Source organism: Scatophagus argus, chromosome 23, assembly GCF_020382885.2.
Source record: "Scatophagus argus isolate fScaArg1 chromosome 23, fScaArg1.pri, whole genome shotgun sequence".
Classification (NCBI taxonomy): domain Eukaryota; kingdom Metazoa; phylum Chordata; class Actinopteri; family Scatophagidae; genus Scatophagus; species Scatophagus argus.
In genome coordinates this window covers 8,593,425-8,620,731 of record NC_058515.1, presented here as the reverse complement: position 1 = coordinate 8,620,731, position 27,307 = coordinate 8,593,425, and the positions used below count along the sequence as shown (strand labels likewise).

At 40.8% G+C, this 27,307-nt stretch overlaps 1 protein-coding gene across 5 annotated transcripts in view; it reads right to left on the bottom strand.

Moving 5' to 3' along the window:
* Positions 1 to 1,464: 1,464 nt before the first annotated feature.
* The window catches only part of LOC124054208 (phospholipid-transporting ATPase ABCA1-like), a 131,361-nt gene continuing 105,518 nt past the window's right edge, over positions 1,465 to 27,307 (bottom strand). For all 5 annotated transcript variants that reach the window (XM_046379899.1, XM_046379901.1, XM_046379897.1 and 2 more), the window contains 8 exons: positions 25,670 to 25,732; positions 24,108 to 24,214; positions 22,091 to 22,232; positions 20,981 to 21,115; positions 19,043 to 19,146; positions 17,714 to 17,806; positions 9,017 to 9,260; positions 1,465 to 1,904 (listed from right to left, as the gene is read on the bottom strand). In XM_046379899.1, coding sequence (XP_046235855.1) covers positions 1,776 to 1,904; positions 9,017 to 9,260; positions 17,714 to 17,806; positions 19,043 to 19,146; positions 20,981 to 21,115; positions 22,091 to 22,232; positions 24,108 to 24,214; positions 25,670 to 25,732 — 1,017 coding nt within the window. In that variant the 3' untranslated portion in view covers positions 1,465 to 1,775. The remainder of the gene's footprint in view (positions 1,905 to 9,016; positions 9,261 to 17,713; positions 17,807 to 19,042; positions 19,147 to 20,980; positions 21,116 to 22,090; positions 22,233 to 24,107; positions 24,215 to 25,669; positions 25,733 to 27,307) is intronic.

Below are 27,307 nucleotides of genomic sequence, written 5' to 3'. Positions count from 1 at the left end.
ATCTATCCATCCATTTTCTATAGTGCTTATCCGTTGGGGGGGGGCCTGGGGCCTATCCCAACTGACTATGGGCGAGAGGCGGGGTACACCTTGGACTGGTCGGCAGTCAATCGCAGGGCTGACACACGAAGACAGACAACCACTCACGCACACACTCACACCTAGGGGCAATGTAGAGTAGCCAATTACCCTAATGTGCCTGTTTTTGGGAGGAAGCCGGAGTACCCAGAGAAAACCCCAGGGACAGGGAGAACATGCAAACTCCACATAGAAGAGCCCAGACCGGGAAAGGCACCACTGTGTTGCCCACCCTTTTATATGGTTTTTAAAAAGCCAGCTGGTAACATAAGCAGGAAACGGTCATGGAGCTAGCATATAACCTACGACGGATTTTAAGTAGATTATGATTGCAATCAATGTGCATATAATGTAGGGAAATGTTAATAAGTTATTAGTGTATGAGCAGTAACTACGGAGCCCCACGGAGTGGGGCTTAGCAAATCACTTCCAAAAATATATTTTACACATCTTAACATTAACTGTTTGACTAAATGTGTTCACTCTACACACAGAAGTTCTGAGCATGAGAGGGGGTTATGTATTCTGTGATATCAGTTCAGGTTCAGGTTATATATTTACACAGTGCCAATGACAAAGTTGCAGTGACAGCAGTTTACTTAGATTTTGCAAAAGGAAAAGAAGAGGAAGATAATAATAATGATAAATAAAATAGATACTGTAGTTTTGCACTACAATGCATTAAAAATCTCATAAAGTACAAATCTGTTCTGTTCAACAGTAATTCTGGAAAGATCTTTCTGATGTGTATCCACTATTCATAATCACTGAGTCTAATGCATTTGAAGTTGTGTGTAAGTTGTGGCTGGTGCATACCAACATGTCTGACAGCTGGTTGACTCTGCCTGACTCTGTGTTGTTCCAATGCTGTAAACTCAGTGTCTTTTATTAAACACCATCTACAGCTAATTGGAGGCTCATTCAGACATTCAAAGTCGACACATCCGACAGAGTCGCTATTATTAATTTCTTATCCGTGGCAATCATCTAAGTGCCTGACAGTGACTCACAATGTGAGGTCGGAACTAAATACGGTTTGCAGTCTTCTGGGAACTGGGTTGACAACATTCTTACATTAGTAGCTTGCTGATATTATTTAATAATCTCAGTTTTATCTATATATCTATTTTATATCTATTTTATCTATATGACCTGATCTCACCCACTTTAATGCATCAGGGAAACTTCTTCATCATCTTATCAAGTAATTTCTATATGTAATTTGGCTGTAATCTGTAATTTACTGTGACCAAGTAAGAAAAAATCTGCCAGTGCCATCAGAATATTTCCTTTTCAAATTTAAATTGATTTTTTAAAAAATTTCCTAATTCTAGTGAATCTACTTATTCTTAACTGAAATATTCTTGTGCTGATCAGACATTTGCAGTGTAAACTCACTTGAACTCGGCATCTCGTCATTTAATTTTAAATTTATTCTTTGAATTCTAGTTCAATAGGGTTAAGATGGTTAAGCTGTTTTTGACCAACACTGGTCACTGGTTTGCACTGGGACTGAACAAGGAAGTGCAGAAAGTTTGGGAGGCTAGCCTAAGAAAAACATGGTGATTAAAGTCAAAAATTGCACTTGGTTTTGTTTGTGGACCCATCATTCTGGTACAAATCACACTCATTCAAACTTGTTTGAGGTAGATTGCCGGTTCACTCTAAGTGCAATGTGTTACGCTTTCCCTTTTTTCCTATGCCATCTCTGCTTCTTGTGAGGTCTTCACAGAACGCAACGGTAGCTCATCCGAGGTGTCCACTGGGTTTTCGTAGGCCCGAGAGTCGTTCTCCGCATGCTGGTGCCTTGCAAAATTCACAAAGACCTGGAATATCAATGAAGAGAAGAAGGTACTTAAAGGCAAATGCAAGATAGAAAAATTATAATACAAACTAAAGGGCCTGTGGATATTCTCGACCAATCTCATTTTTGCTCTCCCCCTCCCTCTACCTCTAAAACAAACAGAAACAGTGGTACCGACTATGGGGTGCTAGTGAATGAGCTGCCAGACAAGGGCTATGAAGCATCAAGTAAGCGTCTAGGCTCACACAGTGAATGTCAGTTTGACATCTTTGACCAGCTGAGAAAGCGAATAAAACAATCATTCTTCTCTCTGTGATGCCCATTTAATGTCAGAAGAAAGCAATCCTATGGTGTCCATAAAAAGCTGTGTGTATTTCATTGTGCTGTAAACTTCGCTGGAGACCGGGCTTGTTTTTTTTTTGTCTTAGCATTAGCTGTCTGATGTGGTAAAGCTACATAAAGACTTTTACTGTGCAGAAAAAAAAAGCAACAAAAAGGGTCACATAAAATGATAAGAGCATTGCTTTTTCATTAAACCACTTTCAGTGGCTGTAGGACTATAAAAGAATATGTGAAATACTAGATTGTATTAAGAATATCAATGGAAAAAAAAAAGGGACCAGTTCCATCAGAAATTACTTTGACATACCAATAAATAAAATTATATCGATAGTAAACACATGGGACACAGCATAAATGAACAGAAATAAACAACAGTGTCCTCTTGCACTTTTGTTTTTGAGAAGCTCAGATAAGATATACCCTGTCAGCTTTTGTCAGCCAGTTTATATAAACAGCACCCTTAAAATTTAATATCAATGACAAATAGAAAAACTCTTTGTAACATTAACATTCCATTTTTGAACACATGGAGGAGGTCTGCCGTTTACTCTCATGTATTTACTTTTTTGCTATTGTGTAAGATCTTTTGCCTTTGGTAGCTTTAGCTCCATGTCATTCTTACATTACCTGTATAATGAAAGCAAGCTTAAAATACATTGATAACCATGTGACTCCTGTTTCCAGTTTTAATGCTGAGCTAGGCTAATTCGCTCCCTTCCCAAACAAACAAATATGAGAAATGACATCAATCTTCTGCAAGAAAGTGAATAATAAATAAGCATATTTCAAAAAATGTAAAACTACTTTGATAGGAATCTTATGATTTAATTCAGTTTGACTCTAGTGCAGTTTTATGGAAGTACAACTTGAGTACATTGGTGAAGGTGTTATTATTTTACATACTGATCTTTATACTGATCTGTCCTAATAATCTTTATTTTATGGTTCTACTCAATTCAGAAAACCTACAATGCTACCACATTTCCTAAATTTTTCTTTTATTCTTTCTCCAAGATAAATTGATTGAGTACAAATACCAATTTCTTAAACCCTGTTGAAGCAACTCAGTGCAAACACAGTCCTGTCGTATTTGTCAGCTTTAGAGCAGCAGAAAAGCTGAAGCAAGTTGAGGGTTGACTGCCTTGCTCGAGGGCATTTTGGTTGCTATAATGAACTGAGGCACATTCTGCTCTTTCACCCGTTTAAACAAAGGAGAGAAACTGTTTAAACTGGATTTTGCGAAGATGAAATTCTTCTGCTTCCAGGAACACGTGGTAATTCCTTTCTTCTTTGTTCAATCCAAGGTTAAAACAAAAAGGCTTTTCCTACTTCATATACTGGATTTCCAAAGAAACATTCCTTATTCAAGCTAGTAACACTTTTGGTTCCAGCCATCATTTTACTGGACTTTGCTACCTACATATGTAAAGTTTCCTGACCTCGGAGCTCATGGAGCTGGTGGCCAGTTAGGTGTAGAAAAAGCACAACAGCAGGCTACATTCTAACTGAGGAGCGAGCTACGCCTGTAGAACGCCCAGGGCTGAAGCATGCTTGTGTGTGTGTGCGTGATGTCAGACCATCAGCAGTGTGTATCAAGGTCACAGTTGTCAAGGCATCTTATCAGGGCAGAATGAATAAGAGAGAAAGAATGACAGTAGCAACAGCTACACCCTGTGCCCATCTCTCCTGGCCTCTGACCCTGCCACTGGCAGATATTGGTTTGATGTGCTGAGGCATGCACAGCATTTTATATTCATAGCCAAGGCTGTATAATTTTGCAATAGGATTTCTAAGTTCTGTTTGTATTCAACTTTTTTGTAAAAATCCTTGGATAATTTAAAAAAGTGCTTCAACAGTGCAGTTTATAGCTTTACTGACTGAAGTGACCATGCTGCTTTGTGATGACATAATGCACGCCGTCTGTGTTTAGCCGACCACCCATTCATGACCTGAACGTCATGCAACAGTGCAGGTGAGCGACATTTTCTTAATGACAGATGGACACAGGCATTAATCACATTACAGAGGCTACATTTGGGTGTTTATCTGATGTCCGTTGAGGCAGAACAGACTGAGGGAAGGAGGTGAGTCACCCAATTAACCCCTCCTGTATATAAAAGGAGTCCTTGCAGAATGTAAAATAGCAGTCTGCTTTCACAGGTCATCCACATGTTCATGTTCTACTATGATGCCACATCAACTCTGGCTTGTTCTTTAGCAGTGGAAGATCCTGCTTTAGTCTGTCAGGCTGAGAGTGCACAAAACAACTGGAATTAGAAATAAATAATATGGGAAAATATACACGTTAAATCATTCTTTCTAATCAAATTAAAGGTTATGAGGCTTCATAGGCCTATTAGGAATGAAAGCTATTAAAATTTAAAACTGGGATAATAAGATTTATGTAAAATTTGGAGCAGTGAAACAAAGTGTAAATACAACTTTAGTTTAACTGTATGTTAGACATATTAGCAAACATCAGACATAATTGCAGCATAATAACAGCTGTCTTTTTACACACCTGATGCAAGTTATCATTCATTTTGTCCAATATTCACTTTTGGTGATATCTAGCTCTTTGAGTAAAATTAAAGCAAATAAAATTTATTTCTATAGCGAGTCACAGAGTGCTTCAGAAGGGCATCACAACACACAGTCAGTGAAATGCTGGCCTGGCACATTGCAAGTTACTCAAAAGCCTGTCGAAACAGGTATGAGTTCAGCTGCTTTTAAAAGAAACCACAGAATCAGCAGACTGTAAGGGTGCGGGCAGGGCATTTCATAGTCTAGATGCTACAGCCTCAATAGCTCGTTCATTGTGCCTCTTAAGTCGGGTGACTGGGACAGACCGCAAATTTGGCGTGTCTGACCTAAGAGAGCGAGCTGATGAGTATGGGTGAACTAGTTCAGGCACATACGCAGGAGCCTGACTGTGCAACAAAAACTGTAAGTGAGAGTGAGAATTTTAAACTGAATCAGATAAGCGACAGGGAGCCAATGAAAAGACTGTAGTACAGGGGTGATGTGAGGCTTTCTGCGTGAGCTAGTGAGTTTGCTTGTGGTGTTATTATAGATTGCCTGCACGCTATCAAAATGAAATAAAGGCATGTGTAAGCAGCTCTGCTTCAACAGATGAAACTACAGACCTCAGTGCACTAACATGTAAAGATAAGCTCTGGTCAGTGGCTTAACACTGGTGGGCAGAGGACAGAAAAAGCCAGTTTTCCCATTAACAAGTCATTTCGTATGTGAGCCTTGTTGGCTGCATTAATCAGGCACATTTAGACTGAGGAGGCCACACTGTCGTCATCAGCACAGAAAGAATGGGTGCTTGCAGCGGGACAGAGCACTCAAGCACCATGGCAATCCGGACCACAACAAGGACGGTGAGTGCTGTTCTGTGATTCTGACTGGTGGAAGCAGAAACAAAGAGGGGCAAAGTAGCAGGAATTCCACCTAACCACAAGGGGGAGCTAGTAGGATTTGTAGGGGAAGGCTGTGGTGATGGGAAGTGACCAGGTGTGGACATGGGATGTGTAGAAAATATTGCCTTTTAGAGTGTGTGAAATCATAACGAAGGAAGACTGGACGACGCCAAAAGAGAATTTAAACCATGTAGGACCACTTGGCAGTGACAGCCAACTGAAACAGTCACTCAGCCACAAAACAGTTAGCTTAAAGATGCTAAAGGAAATCATCCCAGGTGGTTTTGTCAATAAAAGCAACTCTTTCCATGTTGGACATCATTATATCACCCATTGTTAAAAAAAAAAATATCAACTACTTTTTAAAAGTTGCAACTGAATCATACTATAAATTGCCTTGAGAAATTATTAAAGCTTTCACAGACATTAACTTTGGTTTGTAAGCATCATTACCCATAAATAATAGATTTTTTTTTTATAATTCATTCACTTGGAAAATGTATTATTCAGGCATGGATAATAATATCTATTTTCACTATTATTAAGAGGTAACAGGCGAGACAGTAAATTACCTATAGAATAGTCACACAGTGTGAGAGCATGTTATGTTCTGATGGCAGAAAGGAATAAAAATAGTACAGTTCTGTAGCCAGAAAAGCAAACAACTTGGAATTATTATATTGTTATACACATAGGAATGCAAAAAAGTGTAAATGATCATTAAGACTACATATATTAAAGAAATTAAAAGGTCATCTGCTTCAGCTGTGCAGTCACGACATAGATTAAATGTAGAATGCTGTCTACGCACAGTTTAGCAAACCCTCAACACTCCTACAACACAATCTGCTTCAAAATGACAGTTGAGAAAGTCACATTTTCCTTTTCAAATGTTCCATCTGCTCTTCACTGTCTTGGCCCTCGGCGTTAGTGCCTGAGCTCCAGGCTGTGTGGATCAATATTAATTGAAATGCAAGTCGAGTGTTATACTATAGGTCATGGCTCCTCTCTATAAATCACCAGCTGAAAGGTGACAGTCTGGGTCTCCACAGGTTCTCCAGTCCTCCAATCTGTGTTTTAATACTATGACCTCCTGGTCCAAGTATGATTTATTTACTGCCTCTGATCTGGTAAATATTGACCTGTACAGAATGTGGGGCAAGCTGACAAAAAAAATCAAAATAGAAATTAGACAAGATTGGAGGTAATAGAAGAGCTAGACATCAGTGATGTGTGAAGTCTTAAAATCCATTCAGGAGAAACCAAATCCGAATGCAAACTACAGTAAGCTTTTCATAACTCCCATTCCTGTCACAGCGGTCGGCTAATTGCCCCCTAAAGGGCCGATTTCACTTAAATAATGTTGCAAAAGATGGTTTTATCTTGAAGGGGTTATCCACAAGGGGATTGTGTTGATAATGAAATACTTAACATCCCTGTGGTATTCTTCATATCACATAATTTCATTTAAATACAACAGTACAAACGAATCGACTGACGGCTAAATCCCATCTCTCTCTCTGGAGTTTTTTTTTTTTTTTTTAATCTAGAAAGAGGCACTCCCCCCCCCCCGCCCATCGTGGAGTGTACCGATGACCTTTCTGGACCACTCAGAGGGCATTTTCACCTCCCACCTGGTCATCTGCTGCTGAGCTAATGGCGGGCTTGCAAGACCAGACACACTCACACTCTCCTGTGTGAGTGCCTGATTGCATCGGGTCCCTGGGGCCATTTGGAAAACACAAGGTGAAGCCAGTCCGTAACATTGTAACATGCAGGGCTCACTTTATCTCACCAATCAGGGGGTCTATCTAGTGCACTTCAGCTGGAATAAAAAAAGGCACGGGATGGGGAAGCTTTATATACAGATAAAAACATATAAAAACACAGTCCAGAATCTTCATCAATACTGAGATCTTACAGCTGAATTATCTTGGCTACAAAAACTGTAGTCTTCATTGGTCAGCCTGACAGCTTAAATGGGAGAGGACAATTTGTTGGCAATGATAAATCTTTAAATCTTATCCTGGACTGCGTAGAATAGCATTAACTGAGAGCACTTAAAATGCTGAATGCATTGACTGATGACCTAATAATCTGTTAAACTGAGCTGGTACTCCACAGAATTTCAGTAGCATGACAGAACAAGGCCCCAGATATTTTGTGAAGTTAAATTTGGAGTCAAATTGTGCATCCGCTGCGACTGTATAAGCTAACACCAGCTACAACTGAAGAATAATCACACAAGTTATTCTTAAACATCTCCATTTCCACGTTCAACTCCACGTTTTTTTTTTTTTTTTTTAATTTACAGAATAATCTACCCAAATAGACACAGGCATTCTGAACTCCAGCATTAATAAAACTTAATTTGAATAAAGGAAAATCTGTGGCTTGGATAAATATAAAGGGGAGACATTTCATACATTATGGAGCCTTTGTGTAATTGCTTTTGTAGCTTTTTGCCCTAGGTGCTCTTAGAAACCTCTTTTGCCAATGCATAGCCACAGCTGGGATTGCGCACAACTCAAAAGAGCATGGGTTCTCTGGTTGGAGAGATGTTTGTTAGCAGTCTTCCTCCTTCCTGATTTGCAAATATATTGCTGCAATTTCTGAAGGCAGAGATGAAGACAGAGATTGGAATAAAAGTGTAGCTGGCTATCTACAGAGGTAACAATGGGTGGCGGTAAAGAGATTTCAGTTCATTCAGTTCCACCTTTACCTTGGGGATTGATACTATGGAATATTGATCAGTATATATGCCTGCAGAAATACAAAAAAAAAACATTAGGGTTCAATTGATACAGGGAAAATGCTGACCTGGGGTCTGCTGTTTTTCCCCAGCATGTTTTCAACAGCTGGCAAGGTCTCAACATGTCATTTAACTATTTTTATTTTTTTGACTGAGACAAATGAGATACTCAGTGTTTTAAGAAGCCTGTTTTGGATTCATGTGAAAGATGTCAAAACTGAAAATAAAATGTTTAAAAACAAATATCAGGCGAAACAATTTTCGAAAGTCTCATAAAGTAGTAGTCTTGAAACCATAGCAGCAATGTAGCTTTTTATATCCTGAATGTGTACATGACAAATACTGTCTCTTACCAACATGTGACAGCTCAGGGCGGACGATCTAAAAGTCTACTGTTAGACTCATTTCATTAAACCACAGCACATACATGCTTTACAATAGTAAATAATGAGCGCACTTCTTTATTCTTACATGCCTCTTGTGACTGTGGTTTATTCTTGCATTTTTCTCTCACACATAACAGTGCTGAAATGAAACGAAACTGCACTATAGTTCAGAAGAACGTAAGACTTGTAAGGAGAAAAAAAAAAGTAAATTATCCGATTTGGGCCTTACCTGATCCAGTGTAGTCTGAGACACGGAGTAGTCTTCTATACCCAGCTGTTGCCGATGGCTGGTGAACTGGCCAAAAATGCTGGCCAAAGCTCCTTGTGCGTATGGGAACTGATATTGCAGTGTGTTGTGATGCTTCTCCTTCAGGACGCTTCCAGGGAAGGTCCGCTGGACGAAGTCCTCGACTGGTGTCAACGCAGGAGGAGAACCACCAACCCTTACAATCACTGTGTAACCATCACCAAACCTAGAAACAAGAGGACAAGTGTTCAGCACAGAAACAATGAACTGCAAACCAGCATGCCAGCGGCAATTTGCTCAAGGCTGGTTCATCTAAATAATGAAGCCTCCTTTCCTGTGGCCACAGCATGGGGTGAGGCAAGCAGCAAAAACAGATGGAAAAATATAATTGGTCTCATATTTGCCATCATTTCAGTGTTGCTTAATGTGGTGAGCTGGAGGAGCAGGTGAGCCACGAGCAGCTGAGAGCAAAAGCAACATGACTTCACCAGCTCATCAACGTTGCTAGCTGATGGATAAAATGATGACCGAAAAATTGTGCGATGTCACTAAACACAGGCAGACGGCGTGCTGTGCTCTCATCAACCCTGACCTGAATGAACCAGTAGGCCGACGAAGTCAGCCACCAGCTGAAGAGCACATTCGAGATTTAGGAGCTAAAGAGTCAGAGAAACCCCTCAGAAGTCGGTGGAGACCAAAACAGATCTAAAAGTAGTTGGATTACTTAATTTACATTTGACGAGCCGCCAGGAAAACAACTACAAATCTTTGTTAATTATTGTTGCTCAGAGTCTTCTGGATAAGCAAACAGGTGACTGTCTGGTAACAATGATAAGGTGATAATATGTCAAAATTGTGTATGTAGCTTGATCCGCAGCTCTCAGCTGGGGGAAAAAAAAAAAAAACATCAAGTATTGCTGCTTTAAATAATAAATACGAACATAACATCTCTAACATCGTTTAAGAAGCCTTTAAGAAAAACACCCACATTCATAGTATATCATACATACACAGTACATACTGAGCACTTGTGTAACTGAACAGCCAGGAATGTGAAAATATGCCAACATGCTCTCCGAGTAAAACTTTACAACATGAACAATATCCTGGACATAAAATACTGTCACAGATGAAAATGAGCCATAGCTAAGCACTAAAGCTAATTAGCATTCTGCATCTTACTGGTTGTATGCTACGTCTGGTGAGCACCAAATAAGACTCTGTGCCTTGTTATTTTGTCGTTAGCACTCTTATGACCCATTGTTTTCAGCCTAATTAATTCCCTAATGTTGGATTTACTCATGGAAATGTCCGTTGTGGGCTAGTACAGCACTACATGCAACGAGAGTCAGAGGCTCCCTTAGTGGCAATTAGAGATATGGTGAATAAACTGCAGGCCAACATGATCCCAAAGGGAGTGAGAGAGGAAGTGAAGCTCTGTGCCGGCACTGAGATGCACAATGAATGACTCCATGGCTAGCAGAGTCCCTTTAGTTAAAACATGAGCGCTTGTAGCTGGAGAGCCACAGTGCAACAACAGTGAAACTGTGCATAAATTGTACGTGGGAATCCTCATTTATACCCATTTTCATTAAGAATACATAGCCTAAGTGTCTTTTTAATGCTACTTTTAGAATCTCACCATGCCAAGGCACCACCCTAAGGCTGATTTTGTTTTGTTTTCTTTTTTTTTTGCATTATGATTGGACAAAATGGAAAATCTTGTGATCAGACCTCAGGAGAACATTCACATGTGCAGGAACTGGCACCTGAACCAATCAGCAGCTACATCATTATAACCATACCCCATGACCTCTGGCACCTGCCATGCAATCTACAACCGGTTCTGTCTAAGACTGAGGTGAGGAAATTGGGGAGTTCTGGATAAATTTTGACATTTCTTAGCAATACTGTCTGATACCACAGTGAAGGAAATGTTCGAAAACAAAAACAGCAATGTATAGCTAAATAAATACACATTTAATTATGCTGTAACCTAAGGAAGAAATAAAGCGACACATTAAAAGGACAACAATGTATAACAAGTATCAGACTATTTTATGTTATGATGCAACAGATCGGGTTGCATGCTATCCTGCCACAACCACATCTGCGTCAAAACGACTCCATAGGGAGGATCTGAGAACTGTGCCTACACTGTGATCTCCTCAGGGGCTGAGCACCGCGGGTGATCAAAAGCATCACCATGAAAGACATATTATGTAGTACACATCATGTGGCTACAACTATGGGTGCCCTGCAAGTAACAGCATGTTAGCGCTTAATTAAGCAACTGCCCTTTAGACAACCCTTCAACCATACCAAATTATACTCATATTACACTGACCTGAGCGCCTCTCAACCTTGCAATGAAATACTGTTCCTTTTGCTGGATGTTCATTGAGTATGCTTGGCTTCATTAGCTCAAAGTGCAAATGAAAATAGGGATCATAATGACCAAGGGAATAGCGACTCTGGCAACATCATACAAAACAAATTATACCATGGGAGCAACATTTTGCCCTTATTTAAGAAGCTCCCTTCAGTTAGTATTGACATTTCTTATTTTCATGACTATATTTGATCATAACATGATTATGATTCATCTTTGAAAGTCTGAAAAAAATCTGAAAGCATGCACGGGTATTCATTTGGCTGTTTTCGGTATAAAAAGTTCATGAATAAAACTGAATGTGTAATGCAACCAGTGTGGAAACACATGCACATCCACCTTGGCCAGGTGCTCGGCCCAAAAGATTGCAACTATGAATCTATCTCACATGATGTCAAATGTTATCACTCTGGCCGTGCTGACACCAACAGACATAACTGCAGTATGTCACAACATGCCGTGAGTTGTTCTAAGCTGTTTGCATGAAATGTACAGACACAATACCTGTATGGAGCGTCCAATCCTCCCTTGAAAATATGCTTTGATTTGCACACACAAAGCACTACTGTCAGTGAGTAAAGCAAATATTTTATTTTAAAAGTAGCCAGAAGCCAGATCTGTCATTGCAAAAAGATATATTTTTGAGGGTTTTTTGTTTTTTTTGTTTTTTTGGAAGATGCAACAGGCTACACAGTCTATAATCAGACAACACCGCCACAACATCACAGCCATCGCCACATATCAAGCTCAATTCATCATCCAATCAAGACTATGAACATAATCTCTTTGAGTTTAATATAGCTGCCGGCTCAGGAAATGTGCTTTGTCCAAAGACGTCCAAGCTCGGCCAAGATGCAAAGACATTTTTGCAAAAATCCAATAAGACCAGGAAGCAGTGTGGCCAAAGGGTTTGGCGAAAGGGTTTGAGGCATACGTGGGTAATGAAATGCTGCTTGTCAGTGACAGTAAAAGAGCTTATCAATTAGCCCCTCCTAGGTCTTTCTCCCTGACGACCTTATATTTATTTCCTTTCTTTCTGCAGCTACACGGGAGCTTCAGGCAGAACTTTGGGGAAAATATCTTTCTTTCATATTCATCATTTTTACTCTGCCTCTGTATTCACAACAAAACAAGTTCTTTCATCTTTGATACACTGTCGGTCTTGGCTCTCCTCAAATAAACTCTGCCTGTGGAAGGAAAGGTAGGTTGGGATGTGTTTAAACAGAGCCTGCACTACATCGTCAGTTCATAACAATAGCGTTGCATGCAACAATTAATTAGCTTTTAACTGGTGATTTAAAAGCTGAAAAGCCAGATCTTTGCAATTTGGCGTTGAATACAGCCTTAGAGAAAGTAATGAATGGATTATGTTTTAAGTCATGACTGCACCACATTGTCACAACTAATCCGTTCATAATATTTTACCATTGGAGATATGATACAGCAGCTCAACACAGCATGGCAGAGACTCTGTAATGTCTGTGCCGCTTCTTCATTTTCATTATTCTGCTGCAATCCCCTCCTCAACTGTGGTCCGCTAGAAAGTCGTTCTTCCATGTAATTTAAAACAAACAAGAGCCAGACACACAGATAAGGGCATGACAGGCAGAAAATAATTTTGCTGCCTTCCTTCATCTGAGGGAGTCTACAAAGGTCACCCTCACCACCGCCGAACCTTGTATTTGTGTCCGCAGGGGGTGTGGCAGACCTGGGGCAAGAGGTCACAGTGTGGCTTAGGTGGTCTGGTGCTTTGATCAGGCAGGAAGTCATCCAAAAAAAAGTTCCTGGAGGGGGAGCTAACAGAGCTCCAGGCACAGTATCAGGACAGAGGGATAAATGAAAGGACAGAGGGATTAATGGATGGAGGGACTCATAAATAAACTTTGTCCAGCTAAACTATATTTTAGAGCATGCTTTGTTTATATCCATTCTTGTGACCAATTTTCTCCTTCTGTCGTCTTCCATTTTTTGGGCACATTGCTGCATTTCTCAGTACATTATTCATAATTAGCCGACAGATAATGAGACATTCATTGAGAACACAGTGGCACTTCCTCTGGTAGCTCAATTGGTTTGGAGTGTGAACTCATGACACTCTTTCACAGTTCCATGGTAGAGTTCTTCCTCACCTTCTGCCTGATTGGTGATAAACTCCCTGATCTGGCTCATATTTTGTCCTCTCAATCCTATGTATTGACAGTTTGAGGACAAAACTTAATCGACTGAAGAATTATTTTATCTCTCATGCAACCTAAATGTTGAATACTTGTGATGACTTAGCTGATGATGTATTTTTCATACACCTATTGGTTACCTATTGGCATTGGTTAAACATAGGTTTAGTGTTGTCAGTTCATGTCAGTTCAATATCTCTCCTGTTGTCTGCGCAAGCATGTGTTCTTGTGCATCCTTGAGTATGTGCTAACAGAGCACACGGTACAAACAACACGGGGCTTTGCTAATTATTAATTATCATTGGACTGGAAAGTGCATTAAGTTCATCCAAAACTTGGAGAATACTAGTTTGACCAATTACTCTTAACTCAAGGTCCAACATGACATGCTTCAAAAAGAAGGTAGTGATTGGATGATGATTGGATTACTGTTATTGTATCCTTACAAACAGTTTTCAGTGATTAGTGGTGACAGTCTGGCTCTATGTGAAGACATATTTACAAGGCGTACGCATGAAAAACTGTGCTGCAAAAGTAATCTCACATGAAGGCCATCATCTGGCTTATAAAGATTATTACTATGGGATATTCACACATGCATAGTTCAACAAGGTCGTAATAAAATATCGAGAGCCATGCAGAAGTTTCTGCAGACCTTGAAAGATCAAATGTAGATGCAGATGCTTGCTTTGCTTGTGAGCACAAAAAAATAAGCTGATAAAACCAACGTCTGTAAAAGGACCAAAAGCCCGTATTAATTAAGATCCTCACAAACTAAAAAAGGGTGAATCTGAATGCAGACAGCTCTCAGATACGAACTGTACAGATACAGTACTTCATCTGTGCTTGTCACTGTTCAGTCTTAATTACACCTACGTAGCTGATGTGTTGTAAACTGTAAAGAGAATTATTTTGTCATCCATCTCCGCCAGTGACATGCACTTAAAAGCCGTAAACTGTTTAGTTAATGGCACACCTGCAAAGCTGATGCTGAGTGCGTGGGAAGGAGTTTATTAGAGTTCTCAACGTCAACTTCAGGGGACTGATCCAAACTTTTAGACGTCACTCTTGTAAAAACTCTCCAGCGCCCACACCACATTACCTTAATGCATTAAAGGCACTTTACCCCTCACTTTTATATCACAACGTGCTTTAAGCAAGGAGAAAATAAGACTCCTGGCCGTGGTGTGTACTTACAGCAGGTACTCTATGAAGAGGGGATATGAATGATATCAATCAGTGAGAAATCCTGCATCGGCTAGTGGGTGTCCTTCCTAACTGACAAGATTATAGGGGAGCTTTGAAGCTGCTTTTATTGGTTCCTCCACTTCATTTGGGTTTACTTAACACCTGGGAGCTTTCATACCAGCACACTGCTGCGCTAAAGCACTATTTACAGCCTCTTGCATTTTTTTTTTTTTTTTTTTTTTTTACTTATTTATTTTTCCCCTTCCCCATCAGCGTTTCATAAATTCCTAGAAGTGTGATTGATTCGAGTGTCTCAGTATCAGGACAGGGAAGGAGGATGTTTTTTTAACGGCCGTGGAGCGAACATAATGAAGAAGAGACTTCTTAAAATGGCCGCCCAACAGCTCAGAATCCACTGCCCAAATGAAATCTTCACATGCTGACCACCTCTCTAGCAGTTTAAATGGGCCATTTTGGCTCATTTGGGGCTTGATTGATACACAGAGGAGGGGTTGTTAAAGCAGCAGAAGGGCATCCCGGTGATAAAGACAGGGTCTCTGCTGAACTAAAGGGGGCAGCACTAACAAGCACATAGATGGCTGGCTTGGAAGTCCTGCCACCTGAGAGTAGCAGAAGGAGGAATAAATAAGGGTAATATGGCGAGAGGTTTTTGAAAGAGAGGAGGCGATGGTGAGAGCGAGGGCTGCGATGGGAGGGAGTGCAATAGGGGGTCAGAATGTGAGAGCTGGCCTCGCGGTAAGATTCCGCTCTCCTTCCAGGGGCATGTGATGAGAAAGAGATGGAGATGTTGGGGGTGGGTGGCGGGGCAGGCAGGAGGAAATGGCAGCCCCAGCACTGCAGGTCTGCTGCTCACACCATGTGACGATGGCGTGCACCACCTGCCTCAATTGCCATGCCTCTCCGCCCAACCATCACCACCACCCCCCCTCCCACCACTGATGTCTGATGAAACACAAAATACCATTCCAAGCTGGACTGATGAGGCTCATGACAATTTAAAGGATGGTGGCTTACACGCTAAACCAGGGGTGGGAGCGTATGTAGGGGCAACATGGCAGTACAAACACGTGGCAGGATAGTGACGAGAAAAGAAAACAGAGAAGACAGTCCTTAATTGCCTTTTCAGTCATTAACAGGGTCCCACACCTCATGAAACATTAATTACACCAAGCGCGGCGGAGATAGGGACACTTAATTAGAAATTATTCACTGCGTGGCAAGAACTGAGCGATAGCATTTCAGCTGCATGTAAATTGTCCGTGTGAGATCTAAAATAAGCGCCACAAAAATCAGTGTCGACGTCATGCTTATCTGGCTTCCTCTCGCTTGACTGTCTTGTGAAGTGCAATTCTCTTTTACCTGATAGCAGTTTGAGTGAAGTAGGACACGTGTTAACCCTGTGTTCTCCTCTCTTGTTTGCTGCCCCTCCCCTCCCCTCACCTCCTCGCTCCCGTGACTCTTACCTATCCTATACCTCCTGCGTGGTTCATAAATTATTTACACCACCCTGCTGGTCCCCCTACAGACAGGATGTAATTGACACAGAGGATCTGTCAATTATCCTAACATCTGGGATGGACTGATTGGTACATCGCTCTTACACTCCCTGATTCTCCCTCCTTTCCAAGCCCCGTCAACAATCTACCTCTACCCTCTCCACAGCGAGACAGCGGCCAATGATATGACATTAACACTCTTCACGTGAAATACCCTTGACACTGCTGCCCCCTCCTTGCTGTTCCAGGCGTTTCCCCTAATCCTCTGCATGACTTTAAAAATGGTGTGCTCCAACCCTCATCCCAGGTGTATTGATCTTTCTCTCCGCCCAGTGACTGCCACCACATATTACTACTGTGTATGTAGCTCTTGTGTGTGTGTGTGTGTGTGTGTGTGTGTGGAGTGTCCTTCCTCTTACAAGATCACACAATAGAGTGGTAGTAATGTCACTAGACTGTACCTAAGGTAATGGATGGGCCTCACTGTTACATGCAGGGCTTTGGGCACAAGTGCGGGCCTTGGGAAATGTCAGAAGAATATCAGAGAGAAGGAGCCGACTGCTAAGTCGTCTTCGAGATGGAGACAACATAACAAAACACATTAAGCTACATGTGCACAGCTTATTAATGGCGTGCATTAGCACAGGGATGGCGGAAAAAGAATTTACGGGTATGCAAAGAAATAAATGTCAACCTGAGATAAAGGTGAATGATGTTGATGAGCCTACACTTAAAAGAAAAACAAAGTCCAGTCTCCGACGCAGCATCTCGGGTCACTCCGTGGTGGTACTGCGCTGGGAGCCGACAGAGTGCAGGACTCCAGCAGGACGAAGGGAGGGGTTTACTTGGCCAGTGATACTTGGTATAGTAGAAGTTGCTGGACAGTGTTTCCCAGATGTTGAATTTTTAATGTGAAGATGCCAACTATATTACATACATATATATGTACATATACATATATGTATAAATACTTTTTTTTTCATACACACACATACATACAAAATTTCATTTTGTTGTGTACAAGAACAAATAAATTATCTTGATGTTTAATAATACTAACATTGTGGGGAGTTTGCGTGAGGTTCCACTTGTACTGCAAACTCTTTGATAAATTATGTTCTTCTTTGTGTATCTCTTATGGAGTTCTTTGCTGCACCAATAAATTATAAAAGAAGCATACACATTCTTTCCTTTACTTCCTTGAAAAACTTAAATAATTTTCTTTTATTAGCATTATACTCTGTCTTCCATTATTTAAACGTTATAAATAACAGAAAAGCTCAGTGAGAGACAGGGATTTCTTTAATCTCATTTCAAGGAGCTTCAAAGATGCTTTTTTTTTTTTTTTTTTGCTTATGTTTTCCAACCGTAGGGCTGACCCTCTCTGTGGTAAAAGAAGGACCCTTACCTGCTTTTCAGATGCTGGATGCTCCCTAAACACTTGAAGCGGCCGTTTACCATGATGGCCATGCGTGTGCACAGTGCTTCACACTCCTCCATACTGTTGAAAGACACAAGGGCCAAGAGAGGAAGAAATTTTACCAGATAAATAAAATGTAACATCTTACACATTGAGCCTTTTTGGTGTAGTGGGGTTATTTTAGAGATCTTTTTTGTAATGTAATGTCCCGTCCTTCACATTTAACTGTTTAAAGTTTCAAGGCCAGAACACAGGTCACGGATGCTTTTTATAAAGAGTATAAAACAATTTTAAAACCATGTCAACTCAGTATTTTGCTGATAAAGATCTTTACTGCTTTACTGAAAGCTTTTCTTCTCATTTAACAGTTAAGGTTTGGCTTCGAGCATTTTTACATGTCTACTTTGACACCTTAAATGGATGACAAATTTGGTAATTAGTGAGAGAGGAAGAGACCATCTGTAGTTCTTATTATCTAATTTTTTTCTCTTTTGGTGTTGGGCTGGAGCAGGAGTCATCTGTGGTTGAGACAAAACCTGTGAAGCCTTTCTGAGGAATGGTGCAATTAGGATTATGACTTTGTAAAACCTGGTGAATCTGCACACTTAACAAAACACAACCACCTGGTCATGCCATGGACGATTGGATGCAGCTCAGACACATTGCCTGGGACAACAACAAATGCTTTAATTTCTCCATGAAGGCAACCCGTGTAACAAGAATAATACATTGCGAAGGAAACAGCAGCACAGATTATTCATGTGCACTGCCAGGAGGAGAAACGATTCAAAACCCAGGCAATTTGGGAAATGGTGAAATGAACAGACTTGTGCATTGCTAAATGTTCCATATCGACTTGGGTCATCAAGTTTTAAGCGACACACCAAAAAAAAAAAAACACAGAGAGGCATTTAATTTTTCTGTCCAAAATTGGCCACCACCACAGAGGAAAAAGTTGGGAAAAGCAGCTTTGCCCCAGGAAGTCTTGGATAATGAAAAGACTCCAGCACTGATATTGACAGTTTCTCTTTTCATTGTGGAAGAAAAAAAGCGCTGTTCAGTCAATATGACCCTGCGCTTCATGAAAGCATCATAGCAGACAGTGTGTTTCTGGCTGGCACTATTAAATGTGGCACGGGAAATGATGCCTTTCAAGTATAACTCCCATCAATTATAATTACAATATTTATGGTGCCAATTCATTTTATGGACAATTTGGTTGATCTGCTTTCAATGGTGAAGAGTCAAAATATTTGGACTGAATCTTAGTGGGTGAAGCCACCAGAGAAAATCAATAGATAAAGACTGACTGTGCACCTGTGTGATGTGAGAATAACGGAGCGTCCCTCTTTGATTATACTCAGGATGCAGTCCCACAGGAAGCGACGGGCTTTGGGGTCCATCCCAGTGGTTGGTTCATCCTGCAATAAAGGTAGCCTCTTTAAAACTGTTTTCATTATATTCCAACTCAGCACATTGTTCAAAAATTGTAGGATGGGTTACTATGGCACTGACAGCAAAAACAAAACATTTAACAGATCATTTAACCAAAGATCAAAGGAAAAACCTGAATGAATGAAGAAATGCATTAAGTATCGATAAGTGAAATAAAGAATAAAAAACTGTGTTCCATTCATCCAGTAAAAGTCAAGAGACTTGTCAAAAGCTGTTCCTGATGGTTTTTCCTTTAACATGTCACCCATGTGTGTATAAACAAATAAAAGGTAAAAATAAATAAATAAATAAAATGTATAAAAACCGCAGACGTTTTTAAGGGTTAAGTCTGATTATACCCATTTATACACACTTGAGACACATACTGAAGCATTCTCGATAATCAACACACACACACACACACACACTCAATGACTTGCTGTTTCCTTTTCCTCAGGGCTAGTCTGTCCATGCATGATTAGAGAGTGACAGTACTCAGTCCACTGGCTGGTTTCATTCCAGGCCTGGTTCTCCCTCACTGGCCGAGTCCTACAAATCCCAAGGGGCATTTCCATCAACGTGCCCAATGTGTCCCTGTGCAAACCCTGCATGGCACTGCCTCAAGGTCCGCCCGGGCTCCCTGGGCTAGCACACAACACTAAAACTGACACAGACACTGACAACATGTTCCCACTGCCTCAAAGAGAAGGCTAGACTGGCTCAGGCGAGCAAATAAGTGGGTTTGGAAGGGTGCGCCTCGACAGGCCTAAGCACTGAGCCAGAAAACAGGCACGGTTGGAAAGATTATTTTGTAAATGTAATTTATTATGGATTACTCATTACTTGACTGATTACTGACTAAATTGTTATTAGCAGCATAATCTGATGGATTGTTTCAAATCATGCAAAGTACTGCATTTGTGAAAGCTGAAAGGCAGCAGTTTTAACAACGTGAACTGGCATTAAAATGTATTTATATCAAATAACATTTCTGCTTTATGGCAATAACCACATACTGCGGTGAGCCCCCTTATGGAGAGGTCCACTGTGATTTAAGGTCATTAAAGTCTGTCCCACATAATAATAAACACAGCCACAAGTTCCTAATGCACACCGAAGCCACTTAAGTGAAAGCATGTGATGCAGTGTATTCTGAGTGAGGCCTTTATTAATCTTCCATCAATGAGGAAAAAGCTTTTGCACTCAGTTTTCATCCCTGATGAATAAGTGCAAATACAGTTCTGTGTGCTAAAGGAATTGGTCTTACAATAATAATAATAATAATAATAAAATAATGAATTGAATTACGACTGGTAAGTGTCCCATGAAAAGACAGCCCCCCTTTTGTCCACAAGCAATGTCAAACCCAGATGCCAAAAAAAAGTTGGGACGCTGTGTATAACATAAACAAAAACAGAACACAATGATTTGTAATTTCTTTAACATATATTCAGTTGAATTCAGTAAAAATGCATTTCATTTTCCTGAATTTTTGTAATAATAGAACCAATCAGGGAACAGGGGCATGTTTACGATGTGTACATGAATGCACCATGAAATCCCATATATATAACAGAAAATCACCCACACTTCATGCTTGCTGTATGTTAATGCTGGACCATTTGTGAAATGAAGAGAAATAATCAATTTGTGGCACAGTTTTTAAATAACCTTCTAATCTTTAAATGAAATGATGAAATATCAAGCATCTTCAAGTGGGAAGGCTCAAGCACACGTGAAGTCACAAGTCATCAAATTTGTGACTCTTGTGATTTGCTCATTCACACCACATTCAGCATATAAACACATGCTGTATCTCACCAGGAAAATCACAGGAGGACAACCGATGAGGGCAATTGCTGTAGACAGTTTGCGTTTGTTCCCACCGCTGTAGGTTCCTGCTGACTTGTTGGAATATTTGACGAGCCCCAACTTTTGGATCCCCCACTCAGCCACCTTTTGAAGACAGAAATCAAAGTGGCCAGACCCATTATGGTGTCAAGAAGAGTGTATCATCAGACTGTCCACGATGGATGATATTTTGGCTTAGATCTTCAATGTATTTATGCTCTGTGGTTTTTAAAGACGCACTGTGACAGCTGGCATCACTGTAAGACCTTAATCACAGGCTGCTGAGGCACTTTGCTGTTTTTTCTTGCTATTTAAACAACATCTTGTCAAACGGCGGCAATCAAGAACATCACCAAAGTGTTAAGGTGCCACGATAAAATGCAGGCTGTCAGACCTGCATTTCGCTTTCAGTACATCTCTGTAACATACATGTGAACATTTCTTGCTATGCAAAAATGACTACACAAGTGCTCACTTTGGATCAAAAGGCATATCACAATGGGCCACAGTAAAATTAAGAGCTATGCTAGTAGCGCAAAACTGGATCCCTTTACACTGTAGCTAAGAGATCAAAGCCCTGGCGCCCGGTCTGAGGCCTATGGTCGCCGCCAGCTTCTTCCTCTTTTGATCTTACTGTTGTAGAAGCGGGCAGTGCGAGTGGAGTGCAGGGAGGCCGCACAGGGCTGGCCACACCACCGGGCATGGTGAATAATGTAGAGCCATAACCCACAGCTGCCTGTTTTCTACCACTGGCCATTTTTCATTATGTATGGCTTCTCCCATTGAGGTTATCTATCACTTCGAAGCATACTTCAGTGTGCCCCATATGCATTCTGGCTGAAAAGTATTTTGATGGTAAAACTAAAATAAAAACATTCTGGAAGGAAATAAACATGTCTTGGAGTATTAGAAGGAGTTTTTTTTCATCATTTTGATACTCCAGTTGCAAAAGCTTGACAGCTAATCTACATTGGCTATAAATGTTATAAACAGTGCCTTTCAACATCAGCCATGAGTGAAGCAATCACTCAATTTTTAAATGAACAAGGACAAGAAGTACAAAAAGGATGTTCTGGTTACCATGGTGATCTCGTCTTCTGGCACCCCTCGTAACCTGGCGTAAAACTCCAGATGCTCTTGTCCAGTCAGTAGCTCATCAATAGCATCAAACTGGGGACAGTAGCCCAAGTTTTGGTGCACGAGCCTCATTTCTGTTCGTATGCTGGGAGAAGAGAACACGTTAGACAATGTTAGGCAGTTTTTGAGATCACTAAAGATTATATTAAATGCCTTAACAAGGCAGTGGATATGATGTCAAATAAACAATGAAGACAGTTAGGAGGGCCAGAGGCCTACACTTTCATGTACACAGGAAGTCAGACGTGAGCCAATCAAGGCCTCTGATTCTCTTTGAAACTCATGCAAACTAATACAGAGCAGCTGAGTGTTCATCTGATGTTCTGAACTCTCGGTCTAAGGAAGAAGTTCCATCCTCGTCTGCAAACAAAAAAGCAAGAAAACCAAAAAAATAACAGTACTAAAAATAACAATGCGGCTCTGTAATCTTTTCCAGGCATATCAACACGCACCCTCTAGAGGCTAGTAAAATAAAGACAGGAACACTTCTGGATGCAGACGTGCCCTTTCTGCACTCTATAATATTAATACTTTGACCACCTGCAGGCAACAAATGTTACAGCTGATTTTCTTTCTTATTTTTACAGCTGCTTTGTCTTTTTTTTTTTTTGAAAGATAATATTGAACCCATTTTTCCCCGCTCAAATGTTATTTTCCAGGAGTGACTGTCAACCTGAGGGAGGCTAAATGTGATTTGATGTGTCTAGAGGTCACTGGAAGGCCATAGAGAACTGAATGCTTTACTGACATTATGTTTTGTTTTAGCTTTGATAAAGGCTCATGATAACGGTGGGTTATATAGCCTTCGGGTGGTTCAGGATGTCCATAGCTTTCCGAAGGAGATCCACCTTTTTAGTTTGTTAGCACCGGCTGAGAAAACACGTATTGCCTTAAAACCAGAGGCATCCATGTTGTTACAGGTCATAAACTTGCAATCATTACCATGGGCATGTTCAATAAAAAAAAAAAAACCCAGATGCAAAGATTCTAGCACAAAATATAGAAATTTTTGTTCAAGCTATTCCTTGTGAGCATTGTGAGCACACAACTGCAGATAACAGAGACAAAAGTCAGGGGAGAACTTCTATTTAGGAGATGCTGCTGCTTCTTCTTTTCTGTCGATCATTTTTTTTCTTGCCACTGCCAGAAAGCATAATGAGCTGAAAACAGAAGTGTGGGCGTACTCACATCTGTTTTTCTCTCTTTTCAGTTTTTGTTTCCCCTAAAGGTCTTTGGGCTTTCTCTTTGATCTCTGTTACCCACATTAATCAGCATTAACGCAGTTGTGTTAGGCCGCGCTTCGCTCAGCTCTCTTCTTTTGTTGAACACATACTCAATTATCAGATGTATAAACGAACACCTATAGCAACCGCTGTGACGCTAAAACCAGCAGCGGCTTACACTCAGCCGCGCTCGGCTGCTGCGCTGCCTCGTTGTTTGTTCCTAAAAATAAGGCAGAGCGAGCCTTCCTTCGCTCAGGAGCTTGAGTCTCGTATTGCTGGTGTCAACGTACCTTTTTTTGGCACGTACAAAGATTTCTTATGACTGACTCTGTAAGGCAGACACAAAAAAACAGCAAGGTACGGGCTGAGGATGTGAAAAGGAATGAAATATGTGCAAGACGCAGGGGGAAAAAGGCGGGAGCAGAGTCTTGAGCATTTCTGAGAAGATCGCAGTGAGGGAGACATGAGAGAACCAAAGTTGAAAAGGCAGAGACGGCAGAATGTATAAGGGATACTGAAACTACCTTGCCAACAAAAAAAAGCAAAAAAAACAAAAGACTGAGAGTAAGAGAGATAGAGAAATAGAAAGCTGAGTTATACTGAACAAGAGAAGCTGAGAACTGGTGTGAGCTATAAACAAAACACCCCCACCTCGGCTCAATCCCCATCTGAGCAGCCATCTTGGGTGGCTAATTATGATGAGTTACTCGGTGCAGCAGTGGGAGTTAGCGCCTCACCTGTATCCATTTAGGAAGGCCTCTCCGCTGGAGACTGGGATGTCTCCTGTCAGCATCTTGAAGGTGGTGGTTTTCCCAGCCCCGTTGATTCCCAGCAACCCGAAACACTGACGGACACAAAGGGGAGGCTTCCATTAGGAAAACAGTGTTTCGTACATACAAGACTCAGTGGAAAACAGACGGGACACTGGACCAATGACACTTCAAACACTTTGTAAGACTTTCCTACTGAATAAATACCCGTTAACCCTAAGTAAGTTTATAGACTGTGTAAATAATTGTTCACCACATAGAATTTATACAGTTCATAGAGTATGCACGACTGGTTCAGTGTTTAGCAAAATAAGAAATTGATATTTTCCTGCACACAAACAAAACAACAAGTACTAAATCAACACGGCAGGCACGCAGCAGCAAATACTGTGAATATCAGACTATTCCCAACAGCATTTCTCTCTGCCTCTGTAAATTTCTACAACAAACAAACTACTCTCTCAGTCTTTTCTCCCTGACGGTGCTGATCTCACTTCCACTGGAGGACATGAAGCAGGAAGTCGCCTCTGCGGGGGCCCCGTGGTCACATGACCCGCATTAGGTGCTCTGGCACCGGCATAAATATTTGATTTCTGTCATTCATTGATCCCTGCTTGTTTGTGACCTGTGCTTGTGAATGCATAGAAGAGGGCTAAGCTTCATGTAAATAATGCATGGAAATGCAGTGTGTGTGATCAGCAGAGCCCCGTGAATGACAATATTCCTCTGGCATTTACACTGGGCTTTGAGTAAACAGTGGCAGGGTGGATGGATACCACCGGAAAGCCTACCTAACACAAACGCCTGTCAGCATTTGAGATTATGTTTAAACCAAGCTTCCAGTGTTGCAGTGCATGTGTAATGTATAACATGGTGCAATGAGTAAGGATGATTTACAGTGAAATTTCTTCCTTTTCAAAAGTTCACTTAGTTGTATTCAGATTCATTACTTTTTCTTTGCTGTCTTTTGAACTAAACATCACTGGGTCCTCGTGCCTTCGGCTCAAACTGCGTTGCTCTAGTGATGCTCTTCTACTAGGCTGCTTGTGTGTTTTCAGCACACACATGCTTGGCAGTAGCGTAATGGCAGGAAACAAGCCCGATAAGGAGATTAGTGTTCCTCCTGACGCCTTCTCTAAGCAGCATTTGGAATATATTTTGATTCCAGTCAGTAAAAAGAAAGACAGAGCCAAACACTAATTCAAATTTTCAAGAAATAACTGTAGACTGTAAATCAAAGCCCAGACAGGGAATCGCCGCTCATTGCTCCTTGGTTCTTGCCCATGTCTGTCAGTATTTTGTAAATATTGTCATTAATATTCACATTTTAGCCGAATGTGTTTAATTTAGTCAATTCACATCCAAAAGTCATTTTCACAGACAACACAAAATTATAATTTCTCCCAAATGGGTTTCGCTGGTGAATTAGTAACCAAATTCAAATTCAAGAAAGTCCTCTAATATGTACAAAGGCAAACAGACTGCAGGCTTGAAAAGGTGCTTGTGTGATTCAGTAGCATTTGGCTCACCTCTGCGGCAGGTACGCCCACACATAGCCTGTCCACAGCAGGAGTGCTCTTCCGAGGGTACACCTGCAGAGAGCCGACAATAAAATGAATCAAGCAGTCAGCCAGAGAAGAGAGAGGGAGAGAGAGAGAGATAGAAAGGGGGGGAGAGGAGGCGGGGGGGCAGGGGAGGGTGGTGAGCAGACAGTGAGAAAGATAGCAAAGAGGATAGCATGAGAAAATATGGAGCGATAGACCAGAGCAGCAGGGAAGACGAGAGATGGAAGAAGCAGGTGGAAAAAGAGGGAGGGAGAGAGAAAGTGAAGGAAACAGATTTTAACAAGAAGGGATCATTTGCAACATTTAGAGTGTACCAGATGGGAAAAGGTATTTGAAAAAAAAAAAAAAAGTTAGATACGAGCACAGGAGGGGAGAGAAGAAGAGGACATGAACATTAGTATTTCTGACTGCAGTGACACTTTTCATGAGGAAATCTGTCTCCCCTGAGTAACCTTCAACACACAAGCCACCCAATAATCTGAAAAAGTACTTTAATAAATGTATTAAACATGATATGAGGAGTTAACAAGTTTAAGCATCTACAGTCACACCAGGGACAGTGAATTGATTTGACACTCTGGAAAGCCAAATTGTTGAATAGATGAAAAGAACAGACAACTTAGATTTGCATGGAGCCAAATGCTAACATAACGGCAGCAGGCCTGCCATGAGCATTTTAAAAACCATCTTAAAACAGCATCTTACAGCAGTATTAAGTGGAACAAGCTTTAACTATAATATTAACATATTATTACAGTAATGTAAGTGCTGGAAGGTTTGGAGTCGTGTCTTGGCCACCTGATGAATTTAAATCTGATTTTCAGTCTCCTTTTAGCTCTGCAGAGAATGTCTGATTCATTAGCTTCTAACTGCTCCACTGTGTTCAATCACCAGGCAGTTGCCAACACTGTTTGTGGGTTTATAAGAGCGTTTTTGCTGAAAAAATTCTTATTGCAACACAAAAAACCAAAAACATGAGCACATTGGGCGTATTATTTATAGAAAGATTCAGCTAAGTGCAGCTGTAATCAGTCATACATTTTACCATGTTGATGTTTGGCTTGTAACGATAATGGTAGCATGCCATATTAGCATCAATTAAAATACAAAAAAAAAACTGTTTGGACTTTTGTCTTTTTTAACCTGTTGGTGGAGCTACATGAAAAGTTCAGTGATAAAAAAAACAAAAAAAAAAACTGATGCAGAGTCAGCATCTGGGGACTATCTTTACAAAATTTCAACGTGGTTGTCAAGATATTTCACAATGATAGAAAGTTAGGCAGCCCAACAAAAGGAAACCAGACCTCATGGGATGCAGAATCTCATCTCCCAAGACAACGGAGAGAATGAAACTTCTCACATTCTGATTGTGAGTCAGTATCCTGCTAAGATCATGTAGTGACACTGGAAATGAGAAGTCACTTGATGTTTTTCACATCTCGCTTGAAGCCTTTCCGTGCCGCATCCACATCCTCCCCCACTGACCAACCTCATCCATGCACATTTGCATTTGAGTCTGCATCGACTGGAGGTAAAAAAAAACAAAAAAAAAAAACTTGAAGTGAACATGATTTGTTCCAATCTAAAAAAAACAAAAAAACA